This window comes from Telopea speciosissima, chromosome 1 (assembly GCF_018873765.1).
Source record: "Telopea speciosissima isolate NSW1024214 ecotype Mountain lineage chromosome 1, Tspe_v1, whole genome shotgun sequence".
Classification (NCBI taxonomy): Eukaryota; Viridiplantae; Streptophyta; class Magnoliopsida; order Proteales; family Proteaceae; genus Telopea; species Telopea speciosissima.
Genome location: NC_057916.1, coordinates 79,025,360 through 79,038,112, shown reverse-complemented (window position 1 = coordinate 79,038,112; position 12,753 = coordinate 79,025,360). Strand labels below are relative to the sequence as shown.

Here is a 12,753-nt window from a genome sequence, read left to right as displayed (position 1 = left end):
AAACAATTTTGGCCTTGTGGTATTGAATATATTCATGTGCTTGCTTCTGTTTGTGGCTTAGCAATAAAAATAATAAAGTTGAAAGTTTTGGGATGAAACATCTTCTCTATTTTTGTTTTGTTTTCTGTAATGCAAGATTTCTTTTATTTTCTGTTATTAACTTTGCTCTTATTGGTTTCTATAGTTCTATACGTTCAACTATCTATTTGTCACTACCCTAATTGCACGAGACAAGGAAAGGGTATGGGGAACTGGTCCGAACTTTGTAATGACGTTCTAGGACTTATTGTGGATCAGTTTTCGGCAGTCGAAGATGTTGTTCATTTTGGTGCGGTTTGTAGGCCATGGCGATCAGTTTCAGTCAAGAAATTGCATTTCTCTACTATTGCTGATCCCTGGCTAATGCTTGCAGAGAAGGAAGACAGTGACAGCCGTGGCTTCTATAGTCTCTCCACCCAAAAGGTTTACCAATTGAACTTGCCCGAGGCCCGCGGCAGGAAGTGTTGGTCGTCCTGCAGTTGGTTGATAACTTTGGGGCTTGATTTGGAGTTTCACTTATTAAACCCCTTTTCTCGGGAACAAATTCGGCTTCCACCTCAACCAACACTCCCTGGTCAATACTCCCCTAATGTAAGCCCAGAAATTATCCGTCGGGTTTTTATACAGAAAGTGATATTGTCCTCAAGACCATCTTGTTCTTCAGCTAAAACAATCCCTTGTGAAGATGATGACAAATGTGTGGTTATGGCAATATGTTCTGAATTCAGGAAATTAGCCTTCTTGAGATTGGGAGATGAAGTTTGGACTCCTGTAGAGAGTGATAATGGTATTTATGATGTCGTTTACTTCAATGGTCAATTCTATGCCATCACTTATGGAGGGGAATTGTTGATTGTTGATATTTCCAGTCCTCATCCAAAGACTATTGAGTTTGCTAAACATGGAGAGGGTATAAACATTGGTGGGTATTTATATCTTGTGGAGTCGGTTGGAGAACTCTTTCTTGTTGCACAGGAAATTTATGTGGACTGTGCATCCGCGACAAACAACAATGGCATTCATGAAACAGATGGTTTTGATGTTTACAAGTTCAATTTTGATAACAGGAAATGGACGCAGGTGAAGAACAGCCTAGACAATCGTGCTCTGTTTGTGGGTTTTAACGACTCCTTCACCATCTTCCCGTCTAAAAACCATTTAGGATGTGAACCCAATTGTATCTACTTCACTGATATCGACTTATATGGTCTTATGAAAGATGGAGCTGGTCATGACATGGGAGTGTTTCGGATGGATACTGAGGAATTTGATGATCACTATGTTGGCCCTGACATCTTTACTCGTGTTTGTGCACCTCTTTGGATTTGCCCTTCGATCAAGGACTGTATTAAAAAAAAATACAATACTAGAACTTTTCCAGTAGCATCATCTTCTATTACAAGAGTGGAAGGTCATCTAGGCATCTAATTATAATGAGAATGAATGAGGTGATTCAATGTATGTCATCTTGGTTTTTGTTAAATATGAAGAGAAGAGTCCAGGAATCCAGCTTCTTGATTCTTGATTCTAGCTAGTTATCTATTTATGTGTGGCAATTCCATCTTTGAAAATATTTACAGAAATAAAGCTCTCTAATGAGGTGATTCAATGAATGTCATCTTGATTTGTTTAAAGACAAAAATCTCCACTTATGTGTGGCCATTCCATCTTGAAAAGATCTAAAGAAATAAAGCGACTCCATTATCTCTAGTTTTATTGTCTTATTTGGTATGGCATATAGCACAAACCATGTATCCCTTTCTCTCCCATTCTTGTGAAATGACCCCCTTATCCATGATTATCCTTTCTTCTATGTGTCTGCCTCCTGTTAGATTACTTGGAGCCGACGGCGTGCTCAATCCTAGTCCAAATCAGAATTATGAATTCAGATCTTCTACGGCCTTGTCTATAGCACCCATCTTCCAGCCCTAGTTCCTCAACTTGATACCTGTAAAGCTAAACATCCAACGGTTAAACTTTGAAAATTTCAACGAGTTAAAAGTGTTGAATGCATTCTCAACCCAAGCTGGACCGATCGGGTTTAACAAATCGGTCCTTGGATTCAGAACCGTTTACCATTTAGACAAAAAAAACCTATTCAACCCCATCGTCCTCTCATTTCAAATCTCAAATTTTCTTCCTCTACGAGCCCTAAACAAAAGTAAGGGGCATATCCATCTATTTACAAAGAGAATACATATTAAGACGAGATTGCAAATGAAGCTAAAAGATGGGCAGGAGAATTTGCAGACCTCAAAAATAAAAAGAAATAATAAATCTTGTAATTAAACTCAAATGTTATGGATGAAAGGCAAATTTGTAAGGTGTTAGGCGCACTTAATTAAGTTTGCACAATCTGATTTCACGGGATAAATTAACAGTAGAGATCATACTAATTGGAAATGGTCAGAAAAAACGGGTTCCATAGAGCTAAAGATGTAATATTTCATAAAATAATAATCAAGTTGAATTATTTTGAATCATTTGAATTATCATGAATTAAACCAACTTTAAGATTGTTTTGATCATTTTCTAGATCATTCTCATTAAATTCTTCTCAATGATTTCAAATGATGCTTGAGGTCACAGAAAACTTCCAAAGCCATGCAAGAAAATCCCACCTCATCTTGAGACACCTACATTATTGTCATACCCGACTCCGGGGTGATAAAATTGGGTGTTTTACAACACCTCTAAATGTTAAACAGGCCTTAGCAGCTATTTTAAATTACCACCTCTAAATGTTAAGCATTAGAGGCAATTTCAAATTAACAACTCTATAATTTAACGTTAGCGACGGTTTTTAGTACCGCGTGTAATAATCAGGTTTAAGATTTAGATATTAGCCTCTAAAAATATAGAAATAGTGGCAGTTTTAGATCATCATCTCTATAGATTAAGCAATAGCAATGGATTTTATTTACCGCCTCTAATAATCAGGTTTAAGATTTACATATTACCGGTAGTTTTATTAACCGCATCTAAAAGTAGAGACATAGCAGAACTACAAGAAATGTAAATTCCCTCCTCCATAGGTAACCGTTTAAGGATAGTTTCTCTCCCCAACACGAGCAACCATTTCCAGTTGGAGAGTTTATGAAACCTGAATTATCTTGTCCAAGTTATCTTCTTCATCCTCAGGGAAATCAGAATGGTGTATTTGGAAACATGGGCTGATCATGAGAAGAATCGCCAGTTCCAAAAGATAATTGGTTACTATCTGGATATGATTGGTTTGCTCCTTCAACCATATACTTGCTTCATATGAGATGACTGATCTATGTTTTGTTATGTGCCTAATGGGGCCGATTTAGTGTTTGGACAATAGATTGGGCCAACCTAGTAAAAGATGTGTTAAAAGACTTAATTTAACATGTTCAATTAGTTTTGGAGCTTTTGACATATCGATCAAATACCTAACATCTGATATCAGAATCAAACACTACATCACCAATTCAAATCAAAACCTCGTTATTTGTTGCCTGTCACAATAGCTGTGCTCTTCTTTGGTTTGTTTATGTGCACAACTAATGTACGGTTTTGGGTACAAAGAATCTCTTGCGAAGTCTAGAAGGCACAACTTTGCCTACATGGTAAATCAAAACATGAATTTTTTTGGGGGGTGAACTAAAAATATATTAAACCCCAAAGAAAAGGAGGGGGGGGGGGGAAGTTGCACAAAATTGGGTTAAAGTTTGGGTTTTGCAGCGAGAAGGAAAATAATTGGCATTTGGTTTTCTTTACATGACAACAAAAAAAATTAGCAAGAAATAAAAAATTTGCTTAACATATTGGCATTTTCGCCAGCAAATCTGCAACAAAACCTCCACTCTAACCCACAATCAGTGCCTCCAGCTTGCAGGAACCTGAAATTGAGTTTTGCCCAAAACAATTAGAAAAATTTGCAAGTTCGAGTACACCAACCATGAACTTAGATAAAACTATAAATTACAACATTAAACCTTGTAGATTGATTTTAATATAACAGCTGAAACAGTCCCCTCAAGCAACCTCCACTCAGGGCTTCTGCTTTCAAACCACAGCATACTTGAGCATCTGGGTGAAACAGAAACAAAAACTCAGAAAGAAAATACTAAGAACTGGAACCAGTATAACCAAGAAATGTACAAGAAAAGATCCAGTTTTTACATCTTCTCTCCATTTTAAATAAAGTAGCTAGAAAATGAACTGCTATCTTTCGTTCCTGGTCAAATCACTCGAATGCAAGCCTTTGAGATCCAACCAGTGATGCATATAGACCCTTCTGAGCCAACAACTCAAAATGGGTCCCTAGCTCTGCAATCTTCCCTGCCGAACAAACAGCAATTTGGTGTGCATTCTGGACTGTGCTTAATCTATGAGCAATAACCAATGTGGTCCTCCCCTTCATCAGGTGGTTAAGAGCTTCCTGGACCAAGCCTTCACTCACTGTGTCTAAAGCACTGGTAGCCTGAAGCAAAGAAGCATCAGGACAATCCATGAGACGTGGAGAACATTCGTAAGGACAGAAATAGTCTCTGAGAGCATACCTCATCAAGAATCAGAAATGGAGCATTTTTTAGCAGAGCCCTGGCAATAGCAATCCTCTGCAAATTGAAGTGGCTAAGTACCGCATATAACCCTAATCATGTATAACCCCTCACCCAGTAAAATTAACTTCATTACCTGCCTCTGTCCACCACTCAGCAGGCTTCCACGTTCACCAACTAATGTGTCATAACCCTTTAATCAGAGAAAATTTTCAGTACACAGTAGAACTTGTCAGTGATGCAACAAGGGAGGGATGGGGTTGGGAGAGGAAAAAGACTACATGAGAGCTTTCTAAAGTGTAAGCTCTCCTACACTGTTTTAGAGACACCAACCTGTGGAAGAGAAATTATGAATTCATGAGCATTTGCAGCTTTGGCTGCTCTAATCACATCATCCTTGCAAACATTATCATCTGGTAATCCATATGCAATATTTTCTCCAACAGATACTGAGAATAGGACAGGTTCCTGCCATGGTTTTCCATAGACACGGCAAGATGTTAATAATGAAAGGACCATTTGCAGCGGTCATCCAACAAGCTATCAAAAGAGAAGAAGACACAGAAAAAGAGTACACATAGAAGGTGAGAATATTTGCATAACACCATTGACCACAAAATGTTGTATGCTAAGTCAACTGTGTGACATACCTGATTTACTATAGAGACAACCCGAGCCCATTCACTCTTGTCAAATGTTCGAACATCCTCTCCTGCCACCGTAATACGACCTCTAGTTGGCTGCAAACGTAATACAGTGATTAATACAGATTACTGTTTCACCCACCTCATGAAGAGGAAAATGGAATTTACAAAGAAAAAAAAATACACCTCATAAAAGCGTGCCAATAGCTGTACAATTGTGCTTTTTCCTGCACCACTCGGACCCACAAGAGCTGTTACAGTCCCACATTTTAGTTTTAAGTTAAGACCATTCAGGATTTCCACGTCATGTCTCAAAGGATAAGAGAAATACACATCTGTCATACAAAACAAGGGGCATTAGCAGTAAACGGTGGAATTAACAGTTGCAAATAACCACATACAATATCAATGTAAGAATAAATGGACATGTACACTATAGATAAATGATTCCTCAAAAAGGTAAAACCAAGGAAAATGCTTAAGTTGCTTAAGTCATATAAAACCAGAGAGAAAAAACAAAATGTCAAGCTGGTTCAAGGACATGATGAACCACATATCTTCACCACTGGATCCCAGAATTGACATAGTATATACATGGACAATACAAAACCTAAATGTGAACAGCTGCAGAAAGGTCCAGGGAGCAGCCTAACATTTCATAGATTATATCAATTATAAGCAGCAGGTCAGGAGGCCACAAGAAAGCATGGTGAGAACTTTGAAGCCAAATCAAGGTATTTCTCATTTCTATATTGCCCGGAAGTCGAATGATTTAGCTAGTTTTAGAGCTAAAGGAACTGATCACGTCTTACAAACTTTTGCATGATTAGCCGGCTCACTTGAATCAACAGTGACTAAGCCGAGACAGGGAGAGGGACTAAAATGATTCAGCATTTTTAGATAATCTGAAATAAGATTGATTCAAAAGGAAATGGATTCCCCCCCCCCCTTTTATCCTTGATCTAACATTATAAGGAGGGAAAAATGATTGTAGGTACAATGAAAAAACCAGGAATTTTTTTTCCTCTTTTTTTCTTTTTTTTTTTTTGGGGGGGGGGAGGAGTGGGGATGGGGATGGGGAGAGAACATATATAACTAGAAAGAGAACACAAAAGTACAAAGAGTGCCACCTCAAGGCTGGGTAAAGCAAACTAATGGAACTGAAAGAATTGTTTATCTATAAAAAAGGGAGAATAAAATATACAGACAATCAAAAAATAATAAAATGAGTAAAGAGGCTGCTGAAAGATCATTTTGAAATCCCCACCATAGATACCTTCTAAACAAATGTCACCAGACCAAGCTAGACTACACCCACTACTAGATGATTTCAAGGCTGTCATGTACTGCATATTTAGAGCTTGATTTTTCTCAGCGGAACCATTGCCATGGAATATTCTGAGACTACCATCGTCCACTTCTTTCTTTTGGAGTTCTCTTTCTAAACCAAAAGCAAGGGACTCATCAATTTCAGTCCCAGATAGAACAGAATTAATCCGTTCAATAGCAGCAAGAGTTCCACGAAGGTCACCAAATGTGTTAACCAACCCTTGAACCTGAAACACTTATTGCATGAGATAGGGGAATGTAGGAAATAAATGGCTTAATTAGCATGACCAAGGGGCAAAATGACTCACAGCAAAAGTTAATGTGAAAGTATATCCAATAAAAGAAGCCACGGTTCCAATAGAGAGTTCACCCTGTAAACCCAACTTTTACAGTAAAAAACTTTTACCCTAGAAAAAATTCAGAAATAATTCTGTGACAGGATGGGTTTGGAATGACACAGAATACATATTAATTTGAAGACAGCAAATGCTTTAGTACATGATCAGAATGTACTATACAAAACCATAGTAAAGATCCTTAAAGGTACGATGATCATGCTTACCGCCTTCACTTTGCTTCCTCCAAGACAGTATAAAGCCATCAAAGAAATATAAACTACAACTCTAGTCAGGGATTCATTTGCAGATTTGGAAATTCCTAGCCTTATGCCACTAGTCTGGTAAGCAAGAACCTGCCAAACATCACAAATGAAGAAAATTAGAGGTTCCAAAAGACATTAATACATCAGTAATTTTTTTATGAAGATCCAAAACTTACCTGATTACCAAACATTGACATCTGACGCTTCTCACCACCAAAAGATCTAACCTGTACAAATTATTAGTGTCAAAGTCAACAATAAAGAAGTAGAGTAGTTAGATTTGTTACATTCAACCAATGAAATATTCCAACCTTGACGAAGACATGTAAACAAATATTTCTAGGCACTGATAGAGAAATTGCAAAAATTGATGGAAGAAAAAAACATTCAAGTAAAGCTTACAGTACGAATAGCTGAAAATGTTTCAGTTGCACAATCGGACATGGATGCTTGTGTCTTTCCATGAGCTTTGAAGACAGGTATGGTTGACCGTTTGTATAGAGCTAGTGGATGAAACATAATAATATGAGTAGCACAAGCAACAAGGTTGAACCAACAAATACTAGCATAATTTTCAAACTAGAGTAAAGCAAGCATTTGAACCTTTTTTAGAAGAAAATTAAAAAATGACTTGCTAATTTACCAAAATATGTCAATACCAAATATCTGTTACTTTTTCTGCATGGAGAAAACAACTATGATTCATTTGAAATCTAAATCAAATGATGTCCATCGGTTGAGTGAGATACAGGTTATGAAAACCAAAGACTTCAGCATTCATTACTAGAACCCTTTCCGAAAAGTAAGCAAATAAATCCAGAGGTATAGGATATCCATAAAAGTTTCAGAACAGGACAAAAAAGCTTTAAAAAAAACCCACTTTTATCATGCTAATATAGTGAACTGATGATTCTCATCAACCACTTAAATGTAAAGAACCAGTGGGCACTTCAACCCAATAATTTGAAAGAGAAATCTTACCAACTAATAAGGACACCGAGAGCATCAGTAGCCCCAGAATCGGAGCTAGCTGGGGAGAGAGTACAAACAGTATGCTTAACGTTCCCACAACCTGCAAGATCAAAGAAAGAGTCAAGTGATCAAATATAAAACTGGATGGAAGAAAAGATTGGGGTCACACAAATCTTATACTCCTAGAAATGATATTGAATACAGCATGGCAAATTTTGTGAAGGGGTAATTGACTTCACAAGATAAAGAAGTCGCACAGTAACGTAAACAGACCATGCCAGTACTGTAGTGAACGAAAAAGAAGTTGGGAAACTTTGTTACTTTGCAGAGAAGATATCCAATCCTTATAAAAATAACAGGTATAGAGTAGCTTGCCTCGGAAAGTGCTCTAAAACCACGATCCCTTGAAATGTTTTCACTAACAATATCTTTAAGAGAACTCAAATCAGATGTTATCAAACCATTCAACTCACCAACCTGCACAAGGCCACAAAGCAAATAATTAACAAACATCAGTTAGACCAGAATGATAGCATGCATACGAGGAAACAGAAGTCAACATCATAGAGGACAGAAAAGAGGAGATGGAAAAGAACTGTGTGGATCATGACGTGCAGCAAAGAGCAACCTGGGAACCTTTCTAGTACTCAGTGTAATGAATTCAGATCACTGATGAAGGGAATATATACTGTACACTTTATCCATAATTTTGAGAAGACTAACAGATTGATGTCTCTTACCCCAAGACTCAAATTGTACAAAAATGCACCAGTAAAGGCAGTGTAACAATTATCATTTTGGTTTAGTTCTTTTTTATTATTTCAGTCAGCTCCGCTGTTCCTTTCTAAATTTCAATACCTAACTGATACGTAACATTCAAATGTTTATCTGTACAGTTAAACAATTCTAATCTTTCTTTGCCCGAACATTGTGTGTTAGGATGCCCCTACATGTTAGTTTTACCTTCTTTTTTTCCCCAATCTCAAGCTCAACCAGCTTACCATCCAAGCATACATTTGAAAAACATAGGGGAGGGGGGGGGGAAGTAGTGGTTTTTAGCATGTTATGGTATTTTGGTTGCCGGGCGCCAACCACCCTGTTAACACAAGTAGATCATCATCGATTCAGATACTATTTTACCAAAACTGTACCAAAGTATAGAGGTAACTCTAAGGGGAAAGCATGCTTTAAGGTTTTCCTCATGTGGAGATCAGTAAAGTTCTACAGCCATGGTAAGCCAAATGCATGTTTATGGATCCATACAATTGATACTGTAGAGGCTGCTAATAGCTAAACAAAGTGTTTATATTAAGTCAATAAAGTAACAGCTTATGTTGGTAGAGGAATATATTGGACTGCAAGTTGAAAATTTTAAGGTTACCAGTTGGGTGAAATCAGCGTGCCTAGTTCAATTTGGCCCACACTTCAAAGAACATTTAGCTGGTGATATATAGTCATAGCATTGTGGAGTCGGGATACAAGGTTTATTATTATAATTGAAAAATTAATCAACTGGTTTAAATATGTTTCTTTTAGAGCAAGACTGAAGCTCTAGGCCATGAGAAAATTGTGTTGACGAAAACTTGTTTGGCAAGCTCTTGTTACCGCAGATCCAAAATCGACCAAATATGATGGTGTTTCCTCCTGAAAAACTTCTGAACTGCATTAAACTCCATATCCAATACTATTTTCATGAATTGAATTAAGGTAATGCACCTCCACAAGCCAGGCTTGACATTTGCAGCAGCTGATTCTTGGGAGTTAATAAATGAATTTATACGGCATATTGCAACCATTTATCTCAGCTGTACAACTTTTGCACCATTGGTTGAATTGGAAAACCTTGAAAAGATAATGAAGATATTCATACCTTGTGTCGATCAAAAAACTCCATCTGCAGTAAAAGAACATAGTCAGCTTTCAGAAAAACCAAATAAATATATGTGTGCGAAAGACTTCAATCAATGAACAAATGGCCTTCAAACTTAATGCAATTCTTCGCACAGCACTGAATAAGGATCCCGTATCTTAAATAATAACAAAATAAATACTAGTTAAAATTCTGAATAATAGCTGACTATAAATTTTTCATGTAAAAAAAATCCGGGGAAGTTGCAGCCAAATCACTTCTCACAGACCAGATAAGTTCAGAAGAAAGGGAACAAGAAAAAAAGATAAATCCAAACAAAAAGGCAATAGTAATGCAAACCTCTGTTGCATGGTCTCTTCAAAATGGATGAAAGGACCCTTGTCAAATACATCTCAAATTCTGAAACCCTGTGCATTATGGAATTCCACTCCCAAGTTTCTTTTTCCTTTTCTTTTCCTTTACCCCAATTTTTACAACAAACTAACATATATCATAGGTTATTATATTATAGCTTCCATATATTCCAATATAAAAGTCTCTTAGTAGCAAAAATAAAAAAGTTTCTTCCATCCAAGTTCTTATCCACAGGTGATAGATATGGTCCAAACATAAAATTCATGAGACATTTAATGTTTGATCCTGTACAAATCACAATGCATAATAATGTATGGAATGAATTAATATCTTCCACATTGTTTACATATATCCAAGTCCAAGAATCCAATCCCTAGGATATAACAAGTCCAAAACTTTGCTTCCATGTCAGATAATGACATATAGACACGCACCCCATATTAAGGCAACACCGACTACAACAAACTACTTAACTGCAAAAATATGTATCATGTTAAGAGTTAGACTTCCTCATAAAAGAAAGATTTACCTTCTGAATCAATATCCTTCTGAAGACATGACCTCTTAAGGCTGCCATAACCTTCTCCCATATGTTGCTCATGTTTATTACGAAAATAACTGTAAAAATCGGCTCCAACATGTACAAAACTCCAACCTTACTAAGCAGTTTCCATAAAGGCTCTGGCCTTACCCCTATGAGTACTTCAAAAAATCTCCCTGTAGAAATATGAAAATATATATATCAAAAAAAAAAAAAAAAAAAGAAGAGTATATCTATATGTTGTTACCAACTGAACAGACATTCATTGATTAAATTGTGAAGCTGTTTTCCAATTACCAATAATTTGAGGGACATTTTTCTAGTAAATTTACAAATATGAAAACCCAAAACCAGAAAGAGGGGATGGGAGCTCAGGGAACATTCAATTTCTTTTTGAACTAAGTATCAGAAAAGTTCCTCATGAAATTTCCGTGCCCTGTATTTCGATTCCTATACAAATTCATTTTGAGTATTACACAACCTTGCTAGGAAAGAACTCTCCATTTCTAAAGCATGACACCAAATAAATATTCACAAGTTCTATGTAGTAGGATCAATAAACCCTCAAAGCGAACGAGAAGAATTGAGCAAGGATTCAACAAATTCCTACCTGAAAAGATGGGCATCGAAAGAGTGCAAGTAGTGCAACCTACAAGTGTGACAATTGAAACAGCAAGCCTTAACTTGTGGCGAAGCAAAAGACTCCAAACAAGACTCCAACTTATGGCAGTCGAAGACTGAGCAGCTGTGGGCGGCGAGTCCACACCCTCAAGTTTGGGACTATTTTCGCTGACACTGGGTTCAGAAGCTGGAGCTGATACGTAAGCAGCAGAGCAAACGCCATTGAATGATGTTCTTGGCGAAGCGGGGAGACCTGAGGAGAAGAGCTTCGATGACAGTTGGCGGGAGATGCTCCAAGGCCGTGATAGAGAAAGTTGAGCTTTGTGGATTCTCCGATGATAGCTTTTTGGAATTGGGTAGAGATTGAGATTGGCCGGGAGGTGAAGAGTTGCAGACGCCATGGACGAAGCTATACTGAGGCCAAAGAGAAGCAATTAGCTCTAAATTGGAAGAGTTTGAAGCGGAGAATTCGTCTCGCTTTCCCGAGTTTCGGGATGTTGGAAAGCTAACATCCCAGTCCGCACGCCACTCTGCATAAGACAACTTCACACTCAACCGCTAACGATTACATATTGTCGGAAACACTGTCGGAAACACGGTTCAAGGTATTGGAATCGGTGGTATCCGATCCACTCGGCAAGATTGACCTGAATCGGCTATATCAGTCTCCACGGTGAAGAAAAAAATTAATCCTTTGTTTGAGAGGGATAAATACACTTTCATCCAAAAAAACTACCTCACCCACAGCCACAGGTGATATATTCCTTATTCTCTTAGAGTCATAAAAATTAATGAAAATTTACCATTTAAAAAAGAACCTCTCGCAAATTTTTTTCTTCCCAAAGCACTTGAAAATTTACCAATTTTTTTGTGCGTTTAGTGCCGTTTGATTCGTGTTGTCATTGTGATCATAGTTGAAAAATTGGGGCATCTAAACATCTTTAAAAGCATTTTTGGTTGATGTTTTATTTTTCACCATAGTTGATCAATGTCGATGAGTTAATGAATACAGTCTTTGGATGTCCTTTGTAATCATATTTGGAACTACAATCTATGTGATTAGATAATTGTTTTATCTTGAGGGTATAGATACATGGTCAACCCGGATTACAAAATTGAGACATCTAAAAATCTTAAGGAAAATATCGTTTGATGTGATTCAACTCGTACCATTTATTGTTAAAGTTACACAAGAGGACGTGTATTGTTGACACGGTACGATACCATCTGCCATACCAATCAGATAAATATTG

General features: G+C 37.2%; 2 protein-coding genes across 2 annotated transcripts; one reads left to right on the top strand and one right to left on the bottom strand.

Annotated features, from left to right (window-relative positions):
- The first annotated feature begins 243 nt into the window (after positions 1–243).
- Positions 244–1,467, top strand: LOC122655214 (F-box protein At2g26160-like). Its single transcript, XM_043849427.1, has one exon. It carries the CDS (start codon positions 244–246, stop codon positions 1,465–1,467), a length of 1,224 nt encoding a protein of 407 aa, XP_043705362.1.
- Positions 1,468–4,001: 2,534 nt separating this feature from the next.
- On the bottom strand, positions 4,002–11,919 carry LOC122664445 (ABC transporter B family member 28-like). Its single transcript, XM_043860259.1, has 17 exons — positions 11,490–11,919; positions 10,868–11,055; positions 9,985–10,008; positions 8,490–8,591; positions 8,124–8,214; positions 7,545–7,645; positions 7,319–7,369; positions 7,104–7,232; positions 6,850–6,912; positions 6,489–6,768; positions 5,399–5,547; positions 5,219–5,308; positions 4,902–5,036; positions 4,705–4,761; positions 4,569–4,625; positions 4,218–4,489; positions 4,002–4,098 (listed from the first exon to the last, which is right to left on the bottom strand). The coding sequence occupies exons 1-16, from the start codon at positions 11,899–11,901 to the stop codon at positions 4,253–4,255; spliced, it is 2,166 nt and encodes a 721-aa protein (XP_043716194.1). The 5' UTR covers positions 11,902–11,919; the 3' UTR covers positions 4,002–4,098; positions 4,218–4,252.
- Positions 11,920–12,753: the final 834 nt, after the last annotated feature.

Bases quoted from the DNA above. Each gene is read 5' to 3' on its own strand.
- LOC122655214 (XM_043849427.1), top strand. From the start codon at position 244: ATGGGGAACTGGTCCGAACTTTGTAATGACGTTCTAGGACTTATTGTG.
- LOC122664445 (XM_043860259.1), bottom strand. From the start codon at position 11,901: ATGGCGTCTGCAACTCTTCACCTCCCGGCCAATCTCAATCTCTACCCA. The intron at 6,913-7,103 runs GTAAGCATGATC...TTGGGTTTACAG, and splicing joins GAGGAAGCAAAGTGAAGGCG to GGTGAACTCTCTATTGGAAC. The intron at 6,769-6,849 runs GTGAGTCATTTT...TAAGTGTTTCAG, and splicing joins CTTTCACATTAACTTTTGCT to GTTCAAGGGTTGGTTAACAC.